Genomic DNA, 18,444 nt, shown 5'->3' with positions numbered 1-18,444 from the left:
CTTCGTCCCAACCCAGTGTCTCACAGTCTGTCTCAGCATCTCCTCTTCACCACACAGGCATCACATATTTATACAGTACAGCCCCTCCTCCTGATGTCCCGCCTTCCACTCCCCATAGGATGGAACTTTCCCTCCAAACCCATGACAGACAGGTAACATCAGTGCTGTTATGTAACAGTCACCACTCCCATACGGGCTTCTATAAGCTTCTGGAGCAAACACCATTTTTCCCTAAAGAAGGAAATAACTGAGTGTGGGTAAACTGCAAGGGATATTACAAGAGATTATGGGACTGGTAGTCTCTCTGCCCATTACACTCTGTAAACGGTGCCTCTCAAAAAGCTACCAGTCCTTTTATCCCTTGTGCTACCCTTGCAGCTTCGCCACTCCCAGCCATTTCCTTATTCAGAGGCAAATGGAAGGTTTGTGGATTTATTGACTTGATGTTCGTCTGGGTTGTTTACTACTTAGCACAGAAACTCCAGCAGGTCCAAAATGCAGCAGCCAGACTAATTCAGGGGATTTGCAAATTTGATAACACATCCCCAGTCTTACCTTGCCTACACTAGGCCCCTGTTAGTTTCTGTGCCCAATTCAAGTTGTTGGTGCCTGACCTATAAAGCTCTTAATATTTTAGGAACTCGATATTTGTCAGAATAGATCCCCCAGAATACAGGTGCCCATTTTACACACTCTTCCCAAACCATTATTTTAAGGGTATCCAACTGAAAGAGGCCAAAAAGAGAATGAGAAATTGGGGCATTTCAAGGGTGGCCCCTACTCTGCGGAATAAACTTCCATTTAAGGTGCCCATGCTCTGTCCCTCCTAGCTTATAGGAAACTACTAAAGACAGAACTTTATAAAGCGGCTTCCATGAACATGTCCCCTGGGGTTGTAAAAATTTTAACTTTTTAAGTTTAGGAGTTTGGTGTGTGGCTTTTTTTTTAATGAGTTGGTTATTGCCATATTGTTTGGGTTTGTGTCTAGGTGTTGTTTGGGGGGGTGGGGGGTGGTTTGTCAGTCTATTTTGAAAACTGCCCAGAGTAGTAGGTGTTGCTAAATGAGGTGGTATGCAAGTTGGATGGATAGATAAATCAATAGAGAGATCGATAGATCAATCGGTCGACCAATCGAGGTTGGTATTTCTTGCTCCACATAGTCCCTTGACTTTGCATGTTAGTACTGGCATCTGAATTAGCAGCAGTTCATTGCAGCACTTTACATTGCTCGATTCCTGCTATTTATTGCTTCAAAGATCAACAGGCCTGCAGCCTAACAGATTTGTTCATTATTAGTCAACTCCCTTACCTACTATCAAGATGTTTATGTTAACCAGCCTTCTGAATGTTTATAACCAATATTAACATATACATAATGTTAATGATTGCCATTTTCTGCATCCCTTTTCATTCCCACCTCTATAACCATGTAGGCATATCAACCTAAGACTCAAATATTTCCACTCCAAATAACTACCTCTTTATAAGCAAAAGAAGAAGAAGAAGCACAGTGTCAGAGTGAAGCACAGAGCCCCAGAACCCCATTGGTCTGCAGTTTAGTAGACCTAATCCCTTTGTAATGGTCCAGGGTCCCTGCAAATGGCCTCTCGGCATGACAGACAGCATTGGATCTCCAAATTTCAGTGGGGTCAAGATTTAGTTTTCAAATGATATTGGAGATTATAGGTTTGCCTCTGGAACAATAGCTATCCTTCCTCACGCTGCCCCTTTTTAAAGCTCTACTCTTGGCATATCATAGCTGGTAGGATGGCTATGCTTGTAGATCTCTGAGATCAGCTAGGACTGTGATGGCAAACCTATGGCACACATGCCACAGTTGGCACACACAGCCCTCTCTGTTGGCACATGAGCCACAGGTCGCCATAGAGAAATACTTACCTGTCCTCCGATCCCGGATTTCAGCACTCCCCTCTGCTGGTGCCGTGGTCTAGCGGAGGGGTGCAGTGGCGACCATTACCGGTCTAGCCCAATGGGGATTGGAGGACCAGTAAGTATTTATTTAATACTGCCCATGGGGGGAAAACAAGCATTTAACCCTTGCAGTACAGGAGCAGTTGTTTTTTCTAAACTAAAACTTCAGCATTCGGGTTTTAATTGGAGTGTTGTCACTTTGAAATAAATAAGTTGATTTTGTGTTGCAGTTTGGACAGTCGGGTTCAAAAAAGGTTCACCATCACTGCACTAGGCACTCAGAGGCAGCCACTGCCCTCAAGCAGCAGATTTTGTAGTACCAGTGTATTTTTGCCATCTATCCATGGCATAGATCCACATGAATTTTAATGTATGGTCATCTCCAAATCATTGCCCATCTCCATTTCCTCAGTTGTGGCACTGGCGTGAGAGGCTGGACTGGAAGCTTCTTCGAAGTGGCATATTTTCTCCCCACGTACTCTGCAAGGAGCTGACCATGAAGTGCTCGTGGTGTTGATGATGAAGATGAGGCTTGCCAGGTCTCAGACTGTGCCAGCCCAACCATTTCCTGCTGTGCCAGGAAATGGTTGGGCTTCCCTGAATCTCCAGGCCAGGCAAACAAATGTGAGGAGCAGTGGTGGAAGGGAAGGAGCAAGTCTATTGTTACGGGGTGGCCATAGTGTTTGGGTACCCGACTCCAACCCTCTCCGAATGGCACCAGGGCTCACTGGCTTCCTGTGTCTGTCCAACACAACACGTAATATACTTGCTTAGGAGCTCAGACAGGGAACCCACAATGCCTAGCTCACTCCTTCACACATGCATAGAGAAAAATTGTGTTCCCAATTCCTGTGACATCACAAGGCCCCACACCATGACTTCACAAAGATCCACCCCAGGCATTGGGCCTCAGATATAATGAGGGGATGGGGAAGATAATCCCGTGACAGCCCCTGACAAAGAAGACAACACTTCAAAACCATTCTGGAAAATTCTTTTTTTGGTTTTGGAAAAGAGGCTAAACGGGTATCCTCAGCGGAGACAATGGCCTGGTTCAGCTCCAGCAGGACGCCTGCCTTCTGGTCCCTTGTATCTCCCTGGGGACGAGGAAGCTTCGGGCCCTACGAGAGAGAGAGAGAGAGAGAGAGAGAGAGAAATAACAACTAAGGGGTGAGCTCGTCCACTGCTGTCAACCAGCTTCAACTGAGGCGTATCCACCGACCAATGTTCTGGCAACTTCATCCCAAAGTTCCGCCTGCCAACATCCACTGGCTTCCACCAGGAATATCCACCCATTCATCTCTTCCACCAGCTCCCAAATGCTTGGGTCACACACACACACACGCCCGGCGACATCCCCACAGAACGCCAGCCGGCCCATTCGCACACACACACGCACACCAGCCACCCCCCCCCGACACACACATACCTTCACTCCACCAGCCATCCACACACACCTGGGCTGCCATCCACTGATATCCACCAAGCTTCTGCCAGCTGGTGTCAGGAGGCTAAAGTCCCCTGGCTTCATCCGCCAACCTCTGCCAGCCTCCGCCTTGCGGCCTCAGCCAGCTTCCACAGGGAGATTCCACCAGCTTCTGTCTGCCAACATCCGCCAACTCCCCCCCCCCCATTGCCGATATCAGCCAGCTTCAAGCCACGGATCTCCGCCAGCCTTGAGCTGTTAACTTGCAAGCCCACTTAGAAAGTTTATCTGCTTAGGGAGAGAACTTGCCTTGGGCAGAAGGGCTGGGTCCCCTGCAACCACTGCTGCTCTCCCTGCCAGACTGCCCTCTAGCCACTGGCTTCCCTTCTGGTCTCCTGCCCTGCCCAGAAAGCCCCTTTTATCTGCCAGCAGAGAGGTGGGGTCCCTGTGAGGTCACAAAGACCCAGGAGAGTGGGGCTGGGCTCCCAAGGTGGCAGCTGATTGGCTGAGTCCTGAAGATGATGTCAACAGTCCCTCTGATCATGTGACTGATCCACAAAAGCTTGCATTTTGCTTGATTTTTTTTATTTGTGGCGTGTTAATGTATCCCCTGTCACCAATCCCTCTGATTGTTAAATCTCCCCATATTGGCCTTCTGACAGGATTCTAGGCTGATGCTCAAAAAACTTATCTTCCAGCATTTGCACCAAAAGGAACTTTCCTAAGCTCTGAGCTAAGGGGGAAAATGAAAGTAATAAATGAATAAGGATGGGCACAGTCACACAATGAAGCCTTTGACCCTTTTTTTTTTGCCTCTTTTTGGACATTTTTTCTTGCCCTTGCCATGCAAAAGATATTATAAAGAGTCCGTGAAGAAAACAACCTAAGTGTTTGAAACACATGAGTATTTTAACACCATCCCTGCAATATAAAAGATGCAGGTGTGTTTCAAAGACTCTCCCAGCCTTTGGAACTCCCTCTCACTGGAAGGCAGATTTGCCCCACCAGTAAGTATTTATTTGTTAATACCGCCCTTGGGGGGGGGGGGAGAGAGAAGTATTTAACCCTTACAGTGCAGGAGTAGTTGTTGTTTTTCTAAACTAAAACCTCAGCATTCAGGTTTTAGTTGCAGTATTGGCACTTTGAAATAAATAAGTTGACTTTGTGTTGCAGTTTGGGCATGCGGGCTCAAAAAGGTTCACCATCACTGAGCTAGGAGAAAGAGGTTTTACCAGTAGAAGAGAGTGTCTGCTTGCATAAGGGAACTTATGCCCGCGGAACAGCCCACTACTTGTCTCCTTCCCCTAAATTGCTGGTGCACCCTTTGTACACTATAAACTATCTACATCTCCTGAGTAGAGTTATTTTATATTACTTCAACCAGTAAAGCAAGCATAGTAAAATGAGCACAAACACCAACATGAGAGAGATTACTAAAAATATAACTCAATTGGATAAAAAGTCTAGAAAATGAAATGGCAATAGTGATAAAATGATCCCACCTCTTACTCAAGTTTACAAAGAGTGGCCTATTCAGAATGCAACGTCCTGAATAAATCTGGGTGGTTGACTGCATGTTTGTGCTGTAGAATCAGCAGTACATTGCTCAGGTTGGCATTTAATCATTACATATAAAAAAACATTTATATGTAAATGACCCAGGCATCTTGTTCTTTTGTTAACTAATGAATTCAGGTGAAATTTAAAGCAAGTAGGGTTTTGATGAAAAAGACTGAGTTATGCATAAGCCCATTTTAAAAATGAAACTCATGATATTCTGCAAATATTTTGTACATGACTTTGGGAGGACAATCATTTCTGGTTAAAAAAAAACAGTGGGGAATTACTTGTCCCTTTTGTAGTGGGCTCTAGATTAGCACCATGACCAATTAAGTGGTGTAATGTCGATCTAAGCCCAGCCCTGCTTTTCTAGGTAAATCTACCCCATACAAAATGGGTTGGCTGCCCCTCTTTGTATAAGACATCTGTGGAAAAGATAATACCATGATCACCTGCCTTTTTTTCTCTCCAAGTGCTAAACTCATGTGGCAAGGTTAAATCTCAGAAAGTGGAAAGAGGGTCCTTCTGGAGGAAAGTTTTCGTGCAAGAGATGTTTTCCCTCTTAGGTTATTGATGGTAGACAGTAAACACCACAGGGTTTCTGAAAGTAAATACATCCCCCAAATGCAAAGTGAAATTACTCACAATGAAATTGTAACCGATCGCAAGTGGGGCTTATACAGGAAATGAGAAATATGAAGCTAACTCCTAGTCAGTTCCCCTTGCAGAATCCGGTTAATTGCCTTAAGAGAAGAAAAGCTTTATAATTCTGAATGGAAAACCCATAGGATGGTGAAAGTGGCAAGAATGGGTTTTAAACTCTTCAGTATTTGAACTGAAATTATTCACTACACACACATATACATGAAAATTAAATATATTTGGCAAAGCAAATGCTACATACTTCAGTGAAACAAGGCTAAATGCTGACTAGTCTAGGCTGTGGGCCAATTTGTGCCTTTTGGGCCTTTTCACACATCGGACATAATTTACATATACAACGCAAAGATATATAGAAATGGCTTTAGAGTTGTACCTGTGCTTTTCTACCACAGGTTCAGTATTCAGAAAGCCAGTTTGAGAAGAAGATGCTTGATCAGCATGCACACAAGCCGAAAAAAATATTGCTGCTATCTTTCATTCCAGACAGGGTCAAATGACTTCTTCACAGGGAACAAATAACTTATGAAGCATCTCTTATTATAAGGAGGTTGTGGCCTTTCATTCCCCATAGTCTACCATTTGGAATAAATTGTGCAGCAAATTAGGACATGAAAGCTTTTTGAAAGGTAACTAGAAATTGAAAGAATATTCACTAAAATCTTTTGCTGTCACTAATTTAAGCCTCTCAGTACAGCAAGTAAACTAAACGACAGATTTTTGAGCCCAACAGGATTCTTCACCTCCAGTATAAGCACAATACCAAAAATGCCTTTTTTTGCGTAATTTAGCTTTGTAGTGATTTATACAAAATGACTATACAGAAGGAATGTTCTCTCCCTTTAAGAAGCAAAACACACACACAGAGAAGGAGAGAGAGAGAGAGAGAGAGAGAGAGAGAGATAAGAAAAACTGATAGATTTACAATATGCAGATAACTCCTTTGATGCTTCAGATTTCTGATTAAAGTACATTCAACGAAGCACTCGTTGTTACTGTTGAATAAACAGCACCACAAAATACTCTGCCCACTCAAAAAGTTAAGACTAAAAATTTAGAGAGCCGCCTTCTTGGCTGCAAGGACTAATAAAGCAAGGATTAACATCCCTACCGGTGACACAAGGAGAAAAAGACAGATCTGCAAAATTGTTGTGACTTCTGTGCCAAAAACTTTAGGAAAAGAATTTTGGAATCCAAGGATCTCTCCTTTTCTTAATGTGCTTCCTCCCCTCCCTTTTAATCGGTAGCATCAACTTCTGGAGCAATGGGTCTGGGCAGGACAACCACGAGCACCACAACGCGGGTTACTACCACCAGTACTGCACACATGACCACTGCGTCGGGCAGACGGAACAAGAGCACAATTACCCCATCGCCGGTTTTGGATGTCTTCCATGAAATCATAACGCACCTGCCACCTGCATCTTCCCAGCTGCCTGCGGTAGGAGCAGAGAGCTGTGAAGCAGTGGAAGCCCGTGAGATCATGTGGTATAAGACTCGTCAAGGACAAGTGGCTAAGCAGCCATGCCCAAGGGGCACTGTAGGTGAGTTTATAAAATAATGTTATGAGATCAGTGTACTCACATCCACGTATAGGCATATATATCAATATATCTCTCCATCTGTTGGTTGAAATCCTGTTGAATCAGGCCTACCTGTACAACACAAATAATGTCTTTGGTGGCGATGGCGGCAGCTGCCGATTGTGATTCCAGGGTGCGCACAACTTTATTGTGTTGTGCACAAGGTATGCATACCCTAAAATCACGAAAGTAAGCCTTTCATCAAGAGAAACCTGCCATTGTTGATGTTATCATTACCGTTGTAGAGGTGGACTTGAGCAATAGGATTTCAGCCATTATATATCTCTGCCTCTAGCTATATTTCTCTTTATCTACCTGCCTATGGATCACTGATAGTTTTAAAAATTAATAATTTTAGCATACCACTGAAATGGAAACCTGTTATACTTAATTGACTGAATGATATTATAGAATTTGAGACACTGTAGCGATTAGTCATTGGTTCAAAATTGGGAAAGGGGTACGACAAGGCTGTATATTGTCCCCCTGCTTATTTAACTTATATGCAGAATACATCATGCGAAAAGCTGGACTGGATGAATCCCAAGCCGAAATTAAGATTGCCAGAAGAAATATCAACAACATCAGATATGCAGAAGATACCATTCTGATGGCAGAAAGTGAGGAGGCATTAAAGAACCTCTTAATGAAGGTGAAAGAGGAGAGTGCAAAAAAAATTATCTGAAGCTCAACATGAAAAAACTAAGATTCTGGCCACTGGTCCCATCACCTCCTTGCAAATAGAAGGGGAAGATATGGAGGCAGGGACAGATTTTACCTTCTTGGGCTCCATCATCACTGCAGATGGTGACATCAGTCACGAAATTAAAAGACGCCTGCTTCTTGGGAGGAAAGCGATGACAAACCTAGACAGCATCTTAAAAAGCGGAGACATCATCTTGCCGACAAAGGTCTGTATAGTCAAAGCTATGGTTTTTCCAGTAGTGATGTATGGAAGTGAGAGCTGGACCATAAAGAAGGTTGACCGACAAAGAACTGATGCTTTTGAATTGTGGTGCTGGAGGAGACTCTTGAGAGCCCCCTGAAATGCAAGGAGATCAAACCTATTCATTTTGAAGGAAATCAACCATGAGTGCTCACTGGAAGCTGAGGCTCCAATACTGTACTTTGGCCATCTCATGAAAAGAGAAGATTCCCTGGAAAAAACCCTGATGTTGGGAAAGTGTGAAGGCAAGAGGAGAAGGGAACGACAGAGGACGAGATGGTTGGACAGTGTCACTGAAGCAACCTACATGAATTTGACCGAACTCTGGGAGGCCGTGGAAGACAGCAGGGCCTGGAGTGCTCTGGTCCATGGGGTCACGAAGACATGACTTAACAACTAAACAACAAAAGCGATTAGTCAGTTCAATATTTCTGTTAAATTTTCAGAAAGATCATGTGACTGAGAAATCACTTGCCTCCTCCGTTCTTGCATAGACTACAGTCTTGGTTGGCTTAATTACATCTGAAATATGGAATTACTATTTGCTATTGGTTTATTAATCTGGATCTTAAATCATGATTTTTACATTGTAAACATTGTACATTGTATGTACATAGTAAACAAACTTTGAAGAAGCACAGTCCCTCATGTCAGAAATAACAGGGAACTGTAGTTTAAACTAACAAGGATTGGCATTGCTAAGGATGGGATGCGGAGAGGGAAAAGTCAGGCAAGCAGATCCAGATGCCTTCAGAAGAATACCTATCTAAATCAAGCTAATATGTTTCATGATTATTTAAGACTACATGCTTTATTTTACTTGTTTTGATGAATATAACAAAAATCACTCACAATGGCTAGAGTGGCCTTGTTCTCTAGATGGCTATATAGTTATTACCGGGGCGGGGGGGGGGGGAGAATAATCTATAAGAAAGGCTTTGGACTCTGTAATATTTTAGCATGATTGTAGATTGAATGTTAAATTTCTCTTGGGAGTGCATCCATTGTGAACTTCATCATGTTACTTTTCTTTGGACTAATGCTGCCTTTGTCATTATAGGAGTTTCAACATTTCTCTGCCTTGCTCCTGGTGGGATTTGGGATCCCCAAGGGCCAGATCTTAGCAACTGCTCTTCACTCTGGGTCAATCATATCATGCAGAAGGTACGGATTCACTTACATCTGATACTACCTTGTGTTTGTGTTTTATGTCCCTGATCACTTTGCAGTTTACTATTATATGACTGTGATTTTGCTATAACTATACCTACACAGTGTCCTGAAAGATGATAGTATTCCATTTGTGTCTCCTAGATCAAAGATGAAGGCAACAATGGTTGTTAAAAATGTGATGCAGTGAACTATTGTCAGAATAATGAAATAGAGATGAGGAGGATCAGTTTCATCATAACTTCCCACAAGTTGCATTTAAGATAGTGATCAGGAAATAGTAAAAATAACAAGAGTGCATCAGTCTGTTTACTTTGATTCCCGTAAAAACATTACCATTACTAGAGATGGCCACTATCGTGGATTGTCAGATTGTGCTGGATTGTCATCAAGACACCGCAGATGCCAAGCTTTCTCTTTCCCTCCTTGGCCAGCTCCCACACTCATTAGTCAGCATGTACTACTCTTCTACTCCTCTTCACATGATTGTCCAGTCACAGCAGGAGCACAGACTTCCCTTCACCTCCTCCAGCAGCTGGCCACTCAAAGGCTGTGTGGTAGTAATCCCTGCCCCACCTCCTCATCTGAGTGGGCAGCTGCTGGAGGAGGTAGAGAAGTGAAGTCCATGGTCCTGCCACAACTGGATGATCGGGCAAAGAGCAGGAGAAGAGCAGCATCCACCACCGTTTGAGTCAGGGAATCAATTGGTGGGTAGGGAAAGGGAATGTGCAGCACCTGTGGTGCCATGACAATGATCTGTCACAGTCCGACGACAAGCCAATGGCCTTTGGGTTCTAGCAATAGTATAGAACTACTGAAAAAAAAAACCTCTGCAGGCGTATATGGGTGACACTTCCACATCATGTATGGAATATTTAATTTTGAAAATAATTTTCTTAAAAATTCATGGTGAACCTAATGAGCAGGTAAATGTTTGTCTCCTGTTTTTGGCCTAAATACATTGCTTGTCCCATAAACTCTCAATACTCATAAAAACTTCCAAAGGAAATTGCAGCCCTTTAATGTGTACTGAAATCTAGATACTGTTTTTAAGTAATTCTTTTTTAAGTTTGGTGTTGGTGTCTTCAAAGAGCAATGGTAGTTTCCACTTACTATGTCTAAAATAACATTAACAACAGTGATGGTTAATGTTTATAATAGTTATTGTCCATTTAGGTTTTGAATACCAAACTATCTCCCATTTATGGCACCAATAATAACAAAATAACTTGTTTTTCTGATTAGCTTAGGGTACAATATATAGATTTCTTCTTTCCTGCAGTTGACATGTAATGAGTTTTCATTTCAAATCATAAGTTGAATTTAGTGTACCTAATGGTTCTAAACAAGTAGCACAATTAAATCATTTGAAATGACTGCAATATTTTCTCAGTGACAGAAGCAAGGAAGTTATGAAAATAGCAACGAATAAATATAATTATGTACAACAAAACCACTTACAGATTGCAAGATTGCCCCCAACTCAAGGTCAACACCCAGTCAGTTTGATCCAAGGGTCAAAACCCTTTCCTGACTTTAAAATGCAGTATATGTTTGAGACCTGGATACCAAAAGCTTTGCAGAAGCATCACATTAAGAGTAGGGGCATTTAGTCTCTCCTTGACTAAGACTCATTGCTTTAAAAGTATTAGAGGGCTTCTCTATGAGAATTCAGTGTGATTTTTCTACCTCATATTTTCCAATTATTTAAAGCCTTCTGATCCCCTAGCTGAATTCTCTAATACTCCATTGTTATATCATAATATCCTTTTTATCTCATAATAGTCCCTGTTGTAGTATACCTGATTGGTCGACAGATAAAAGTCATATAATTTCTTCAACATCAATTTTTATTGCTTAACAAACCATAAGCATTCTCATTGCTTAAATTGTTTGATCTATTTTTCATTAAGCTTCCTTAAGTTTGATTCCCTTCTCCTTCAATATCAACACCAGTGATATGCTTGTCTTAGTTTTTTGCAGCACAGATTTCTTGGTCAAGATCCTGTTGCATAAATTAAGCCTGTGGATGTCACTAACAGGAGTGATACTGAATAATTAATTACACACTTGCTCCTCCCATCGTACAACTCCCTCAGCTTCCATGCAGTGAAACAGTTTACTTGTGAATCAGAGAAGCTGTGCAATAGAAGGACTACATCTTTCATTACTGAAAATCTCTCCTGGTGGTGATACCATCACCCGTTCACAGGTGTAACTTGTGCAACAGGATTTTGGCCATTATGGTATAAGCTACAAACAAGAGCCAATGCAACTTAGTGTGCAGAATGTCAAAACAGGACTTGGAAAACACAAGTCGAAGTCTGCACTTAGCCATGGAAACTCACTGGGAAATGGCAATAGTAAACCATTCCTTTGTCTTGCCTACTTTGAAAACCCAATTAGGGTCTCCATACGTTTGAAGTGATTTGATGGTGCACGCCAAATAGCAATATGGGTAGAAATATGTAATGTGGTCAAAAACAGTAGAATCAAATGGTTTGAACAGTGAGCAATACACAGCCTTTCCAGGTAAGCAGGTTATTTACGAACTGCACAGCAAATCTTTGATAATTTTGTTATCAGCAGTACTGAATCGGTCTCTTTGCTTGTTTTCCATAGATTAAGACCTTTATTTGTCACAGACAGTATCTTTCACATTTCACAACTGGCTCCTTATCCGTTTACAGTTTGATGCCATATGACTCTTTTTGCTCATACTGTATTCCAGATGAAGCTGTTTCCCTCAGAACGAAGAAAATAATAATAGTGGTTATTTCCACCTCTTCTCATTTTCTGCTGATGAGTCACCCAGTGTACCACTGCATATGAACACTCAGGAGAGAAACACTGAATCAGTCACAAGATTCTTTTGCATTTCGCTCTGCATGCCTCCATGCCGCCACAGCCACACACTACATACCACATTTCAAACTCAAAACTGATAAACAACATCAGATAGTGCAGAGTCACACCATTTCCCATGAATCCTGATTCATCAAATCCATTCACATAATTGAAACCTTTGGGTTTCATGTTGGCGTTTCACATGCTATATCCTTTAATATCTGAATGAAGAGACTCTAGCTATGCCTCGTCTTCAGAAATAACTTTAATTTGCATCATCTCACTGATGTTTTCATTGTGACTCTAACAAAGAATACTCATTCGCTTTGGAGCCAAACTGTCTATTAAACGTTGCTGACAGGCCCAAATGATACATGATATATTCATCCCATCTTGAGCCTGCAACAAATACCCACAATTTTTTGTGTGTGTCTTCATGGAAAGAGAGGAAACATCCTGTCAAAAGATTCACAGCACTGCAAGAGTTTTCAGTCCTGCATCAGAGCAAAAAAGGCCAGCCCAGTTTTTGGCAGCAGCACCAGCATTATCAACAACAAATGCTGAGGATTCTGTGCAAAAGGTCATTTAATAGTCTAAGGATGGCTGCTCTAGCCGTATAGTTTCCCAACTTTTCACAGAAATAAACAAACAAACAAAACCCAACTAACACACAACCACTTTGTTCGGATACACTGAATACACTCCTTTCCAAACCTATAAAACTGCTATAAAATTGTCCTCAGTTTGGCTGATGGCCTCTTTGTTTAGAGAGATCCTGCCCAGGAAGAGCCAAACCAGGTCCCAGCATTCAGTCTTGTGGACCTAAAAGTTAGTATTTCATTAAGAATCAGTGGATCTTTTGCGATCAGAAAAGGCAAGGATCCCACTGGTTCATCCAGCATTTATAAGTATGTTCAGCAGCAGAAAGAAAAAGGGAAGATACATTATTGATGGTTTTTTAAAAAGTGGTAAATTGATTTTGCTGCATGGGAAATTAAATACAGTAATTTGCGTGAAAGCTTGGAAAGTGGTGCACAATATTTGGTCCTACTCTTAACAGGAAATATGAAAGTTCAGCCTGTAGCTCCTTCCTTGTAACATGAAAATGCATACTCCTTTAATCGAAGCAGTAAAATATCTTGATATTGTCTCCTGTTTGTTAAATCGCAGTTGAAGTCCGGGGAGACGGCTGCCAATGTGGCCAGAGAACTTGCTGAGCAGACAAAAAGTCATCTCAATGCAGGGGACATCACCTACTCAGTTCGTGCCATGGATCAGTTGGTGGGTTTACTGGATGTGCAGCTGCGGAACCTGACGCCTGGCGGAAAAGACAGTGCGGCACGGAGCTTAAACAAGGTAAGAAACAATGGCCTCCTACGGTATGCAGAAAACGTTTCTGCCCTGCCCCCTACACCATGACTCTGCCTTCTATGTATTTTCCTGCTGCGTTTGTCATTTGAGTCAGATGCCCTTTTGTCCCATTCGATTGTCCTGAACACTTGTGGAATATATGATCTATCCAAGAATGATTCCGGTCTTAGAAAATGTTAGGATTCAGGAACAGGGTGAGGTGACAGAGGTCTTGCCCCCTTGGATAATAGCTTGTTGCTAAGTGCCATCAAGTCGAATACCAATCCTGACAGGGCTTTCAAGATCAGTGAGATATTCAAGGAGTGGTTCTACCAGTTCCACATCCCCAGTGAGTTTCTGTGGCTGAGTGAGGTTTAGAATCCAGGCCTCCTGGGTTCTAGTCTGTCACTCTACCCACTACATTGCACTGGATATCCTGGATAATAGTAGGTGTTAGGATATACATACTTGGTAAATTGCGTTCCACAATAATTTGAGAGAGTACTGGCCTCTCAGAATGATACTGGAAACTAGCTCATATACTGAAAGCTAGAGGAGACTGAAATTTTCCACCCCTAGTTTAGCATCCTTCATCGCCTACCTAGTGCAGTTTTCCTAATTTTGGAACTCAGATCATTAGAAACAAGGGAAAACAAAAAAACTGAAGGAGCAAAGGAACCAATGATTTCTTGTTCCCTGTGTGTGGTTTCTTGTGTGAGACAATGGTTTTCCATATGGGAAAAAAAAGAAGAAGCCTCAATTCAGAATTCTTAGAACCTAACAATTCATTTCCAGCATAAAAGATTTTGTTTTTTTCTTATGGATAATTATTCAGTCTGAAATGATACAACCCAGGTACACGTTTACCACTGTAGCTCTGAAGAAGGCAGAAGGTATACAACATTCCAAATCAAGATTATAATTTGGGGGGGGGGGACCCATTTCAACTACAATAAATCGTATTTGTCAGACCCGTAACAGCAACACTGTTAGAGGTCTGACTGGAATGAACTATGCTGTGGTGCAGCAATCCAAAGAGTGCAACAAAGTTGACACTCCCTAGCAAAGGTCAGAAGGGGACAGAAGAAGGAGAGGAAGAAGATGGAGCGAGATGTTCCTTCACATACTCAGTTCAGGAGGAATGTAAACGGCTCCTCAGAGATCATCACAGGCTCATTCAGCTGGCCTTGGAAGCAAAGAGGTTGCTGCTAGATCAGCTGGCTTTCTATTCAACATTACACTGTATCTTGAAGTTTCCAGTAGACGAGTTGCCTGTTTTATACCATCCAAACTTCCAAACAGTCTTGAAAAATATGTTTCACTTATGAACAGTGGATTCTTTCAATCCAATCTGAGAAAGGCCACGCAGGCAAATAAACAACATTGATAGAAAGGGTACCAGGTCATGACAGTTAACTGAGGACTCACAAGCAGGGCCAGGTCTTAAATGTTGACCCCAAAATGAACAGCTGATCTCTTGGCCTACAGGATTTCCAACCATGATCACCTCGTTGTTCTCCGGACCCAGTTCCAGTTTGGTTCTCCTCATTAGGCCAGTGGCCATTCTTTGCAGCACTTGATTACCAAGGCTCTTGTTACTTTGGATAAAGTGAGAGAGAAAGGGGCCTTTGGTTGTTGTCAGCATACAGCCACCTATCCAATGTGAGACAGAGCATTTGAGGCTGATCGTACTGAAACCTGGGCTCCAGCGTTAATTTGCTTACAGGGCAGTGCCGTGCATGTGTACTGGCAAGTACCACAGAGCTTACTAGGATTTACTACCAGGTAAAGTGTGTGTAGGACAGCTGCCTTATACCCAGTATTGTGGCACTAAGTCTCTTTGGACTCAGCAGGGCTTGCTTCTGAACAGAATCATGCTGTTAATTGCTTATATTAATCAAGTAACGTCTTATGGTCAGTCAAGAGATTAATCAGGCAACAGTTTTTTTTCTGTTTTTTTTAAAAGTACAAGTAGTACAAGTAGCTCTCGAACAAATGAGGGTGACTATGGCTGTCCTTGAAGGCAGGTCCCTTTTCCTTACAAGAAACAGGATTCTTGTGTCATGATGCTGTTCTTTTACAGAGGAGGGGGAAAGTTTGTTTTTTGTTAATTTTTATGGATTTAATAACTACTGTAAATTACTCAACAGGTTTGTTAGAATTCAAAGGATTAATTAGCTGGAACCAACTCTGAATATGGAGCAGATGGAGATAGTTCTGAAGTGATACAACAGACTATATAATTTCAGACAACAGATGGGGCAGTCCATTTTTTAAATTATTCCCCCATGTACAAAATTCCTTGCTTATGGAAATTGCCTTCTATTTGTTGTTGTTGTTTATAGGAGATTTTAAATCTAGAGTAACATTCAAAAGGATAGTCCCCCAGTTGCATTCTGAAGTGGTGCAATCCATTCTGCCACTTCTTTTTGCTATATGTCTCCTAAAACTTCTTTAATTGGATGAAGTTTTTATTGAAACCATTGTGGGTCAAGTTCCTGCATACCTACTATATTCTATAATTGCTCCAAAAGTACAGAATAGCCTATTGCCTCAAAGTTACAGAGATATACTATTTCTTTTGTTGAAAACCCTAGGCAAAAGCCAAGCTAAAAAAAGATGAAGAATGTGTTTATCATCCAGGTATGCCTGGAGTTGCTAAGCAACCGTGTGTTCAATTAGGTTGCCAAGAAACAGGAGATCAGATACCGGACTGTAATTTACTTGGGTCATCAATCCACTAGGGAGCAGATGAATAATTGCATCCTGCAAATATATAGATATCTTTTCTATCATTATTTAAAACTTTGTAAAACATCTACAAATTAGGAAATAAAAACTGAGAATGTGGAAACCAAAAACTCTCCCTACAAAATTTTGTTAGCCAGCGAAATTTCAATGAGTATGTGACTGGAAATACTTCCACATGTCCTCTGTCAGCCTCTGAGAAAGAAATAAAGACAAAACGAAATTTCCCAAAGACCATGTAGTAAGATGACACAATTTTATGTGCAGTGGCATTTACATGACATCCAGATCAGACTTGATGCAGACAATTTTATCTACAGAAGGTTTTGCAAACATTTCCTCTCCTGAACCAGACCCAAGGCCTGCAGGAATGCTGAAGTTTCACAAAACTTTCATTATTGGGAACTCAAGCTTCAACTCAAATATGATGTTTGTATTTATTTATTTATTTATGTATTTATTTTATTTTATTTAAATTCCGTCCATCTACTCAATAAACTACTCTGGGTGGCGTACAACATATAAAATAAACAATTTAAAATATAACAATAATATAAGGCATCATAATCAAACTGATTCAAGATGGAAAAGGTAAAAAAGTTAATCAAATAGTGGTTAGAGGGAAGGCCTGCCTAAACAGCCAGGTTTTCAATTGGCTTTTAAAAATGCCCAGTGAAGGAGCCATGTGGATCTCAGGAGGGAGATTATTCCAAAGGCGAGGAGTCACTGCCGAGAAGGCCCGGTTTCTTTTTTTTTCCTTTTGGGCCTCCCTTGGCATTAGGCTCCTCAGCCTCACCTCCTGGCTAGATCGAGTGATACGGGTAGATTTTGATGGGAGTAAGCGCACCGCCAGGTATCGAGGCACTAAACTGTTTAGAGCTTTGTACGTAAGCATTAAAACTTTGAAACCTACGCAGAACCGAATAGGCAGCCAATGCAAAGCAGACAACGTGGGAGAGATATTATGATATTTTCTCACACTACTAAGGAGTCTGGCCACTGCAAACTGCACCATTTGAAGCTTCCGCATCAACCTCAAGGGTAGCCCCACGTAGAGTGCATTACAGTAGTCTAATCTCGAGATTACAAGCGCATGTACCATAGTGGTGAGTGCTCCAACATCAAGATAGGCACGCAGCTGGGATATCCACCAAAGATGAAAATAGGCGGAGTGAACCACTGACGCCACCTGAGTCTCCATGGTGAGCGCTGGATCCAGATGGATCCCCAAGCTGCGTACCTCACTCTTTGCGGTAAGAGTCACCCCCCCCAAATGAGAGAGAGTTCCCCAGACCGCTGATGGTGGGGCCGTCCGCCCTCAGGACCTCTGTCTTGTCCAGATTCAGCCTCAGCCCATTTTCCTGCATCCATTGCAGTACAGCCTCCAAACAGCACTGAAGGGACAGAGCGGCATCCACTGCTGTAGGAAAAAAGGAGATGTAGAGCTGGGTGTCATCAGCGTACTGATGGCACGATGCTCCACACCCTCTGATAACATCACCCAGCTGCCTCACATAGATATTATCAACATTGGGGAGATAATCAACCCCTATGGAACCCCACATTTGAGGCTCTACGGGGCCGAGACCCTCTCCCCAAGTTGTACTCTCTGAGGACGGTCCTCCAGGAAGGATCAGAGCCAAGCAAATGCCAGGCCACCAATTCCCAACTTGGAGAGCCTCCTCAGGAGGATACCGTGGCCAACGGTATCAAAGGCCACAAAGATATCGAGGAGGACCAACAAACACGTCTTACCTCTGTCAGCCTCCCTCAGTAGGTCATCATACAGAGCAGCCAATGCCGTTTCTGTGCCATGGCATGGCCTGAAACCCGACTGGAATGGATCCAGGGCATTTGTTTCATCCATTTGTTTGCTATCTTAGTGACTGGGTTGTAGAAGGACAGGGAAGCCATAATTTATTCTTAGTGCCCAACACTCTGTATACACTCTAATGATGTATCTGCAGGCTGAAAAGATACGATTGTTACATACAGCACTGATGTTACCTGTCTGTCATGGGTTTGGAGGGAAAGTTCCATCCTATGGGGAGTGGAAGGCGGGACATCAGGAGGAGGGGCTGTACTGTATATATATGTGATGCGTGTGTGGAGAAGTTAGGAGACGCTGGGATGTGACGAAGCAGCAGCTGGGAAGAAGAAGCTGGTGTGGGAGTCTGTGTGTCAGACAGGGTACTACTGTGTGTCAGAGTACCAACCTGATA

General features: G+C 42.4%; 1 protein-coding gene across 26 annotated transcripts in view; it reads left to right on the top strand.

Moving 5' to 3' along the window:
- Positions 1-18,444, top strand: part of ADGRL3 (adhesion G protein-coupled receptor L3) — a 662,256-nt gene that overhangs the window by 487,887 nt on the left and 155,925 nt on the right. For all 26 annotated transcript variants that reach the window (XR_013542364.1, XR_013542366.1, XR_013542369.1 and 23 more), the window contains 3 exons: positions 6,826-7,122; positions 9,168-9,271; positions 13,295-13,480. Coding sequence is in view for 19 of the 26 variants with exons in the window: in XM_072991729.2 (XP_072847830.1) it covers positions 6,826-7,122; positions 9,168-9,271; positions 13,295-13,480 (587 nt within the window). In the remaining 7 variants the exon portion in view is untranslated. The remainder of the gene's footprint in view (positions 1-6,825; positions 7,123-9,167; positions 9,272-13,294; positions 13,481-18,444) is intronic.

This window comes from Pogona vitticeps, chromosome 2 (genome assembly GCF_051106095.1).
Source record: "Pogona vitticeps strain Pit_001003342236 chromosome 2, PviZW2.1, whole genome shotgun sequence".
NCBI lineage: Eukaryota > Metazoa > Chordata > Lepidosauria > Squamata > Agamidae > Pogona > Pogona vitticeps.
Note: the sequence above shows the minus strand (reverse complement) of the source record. Positions and strands in the feature narration are given on the sequence as shown.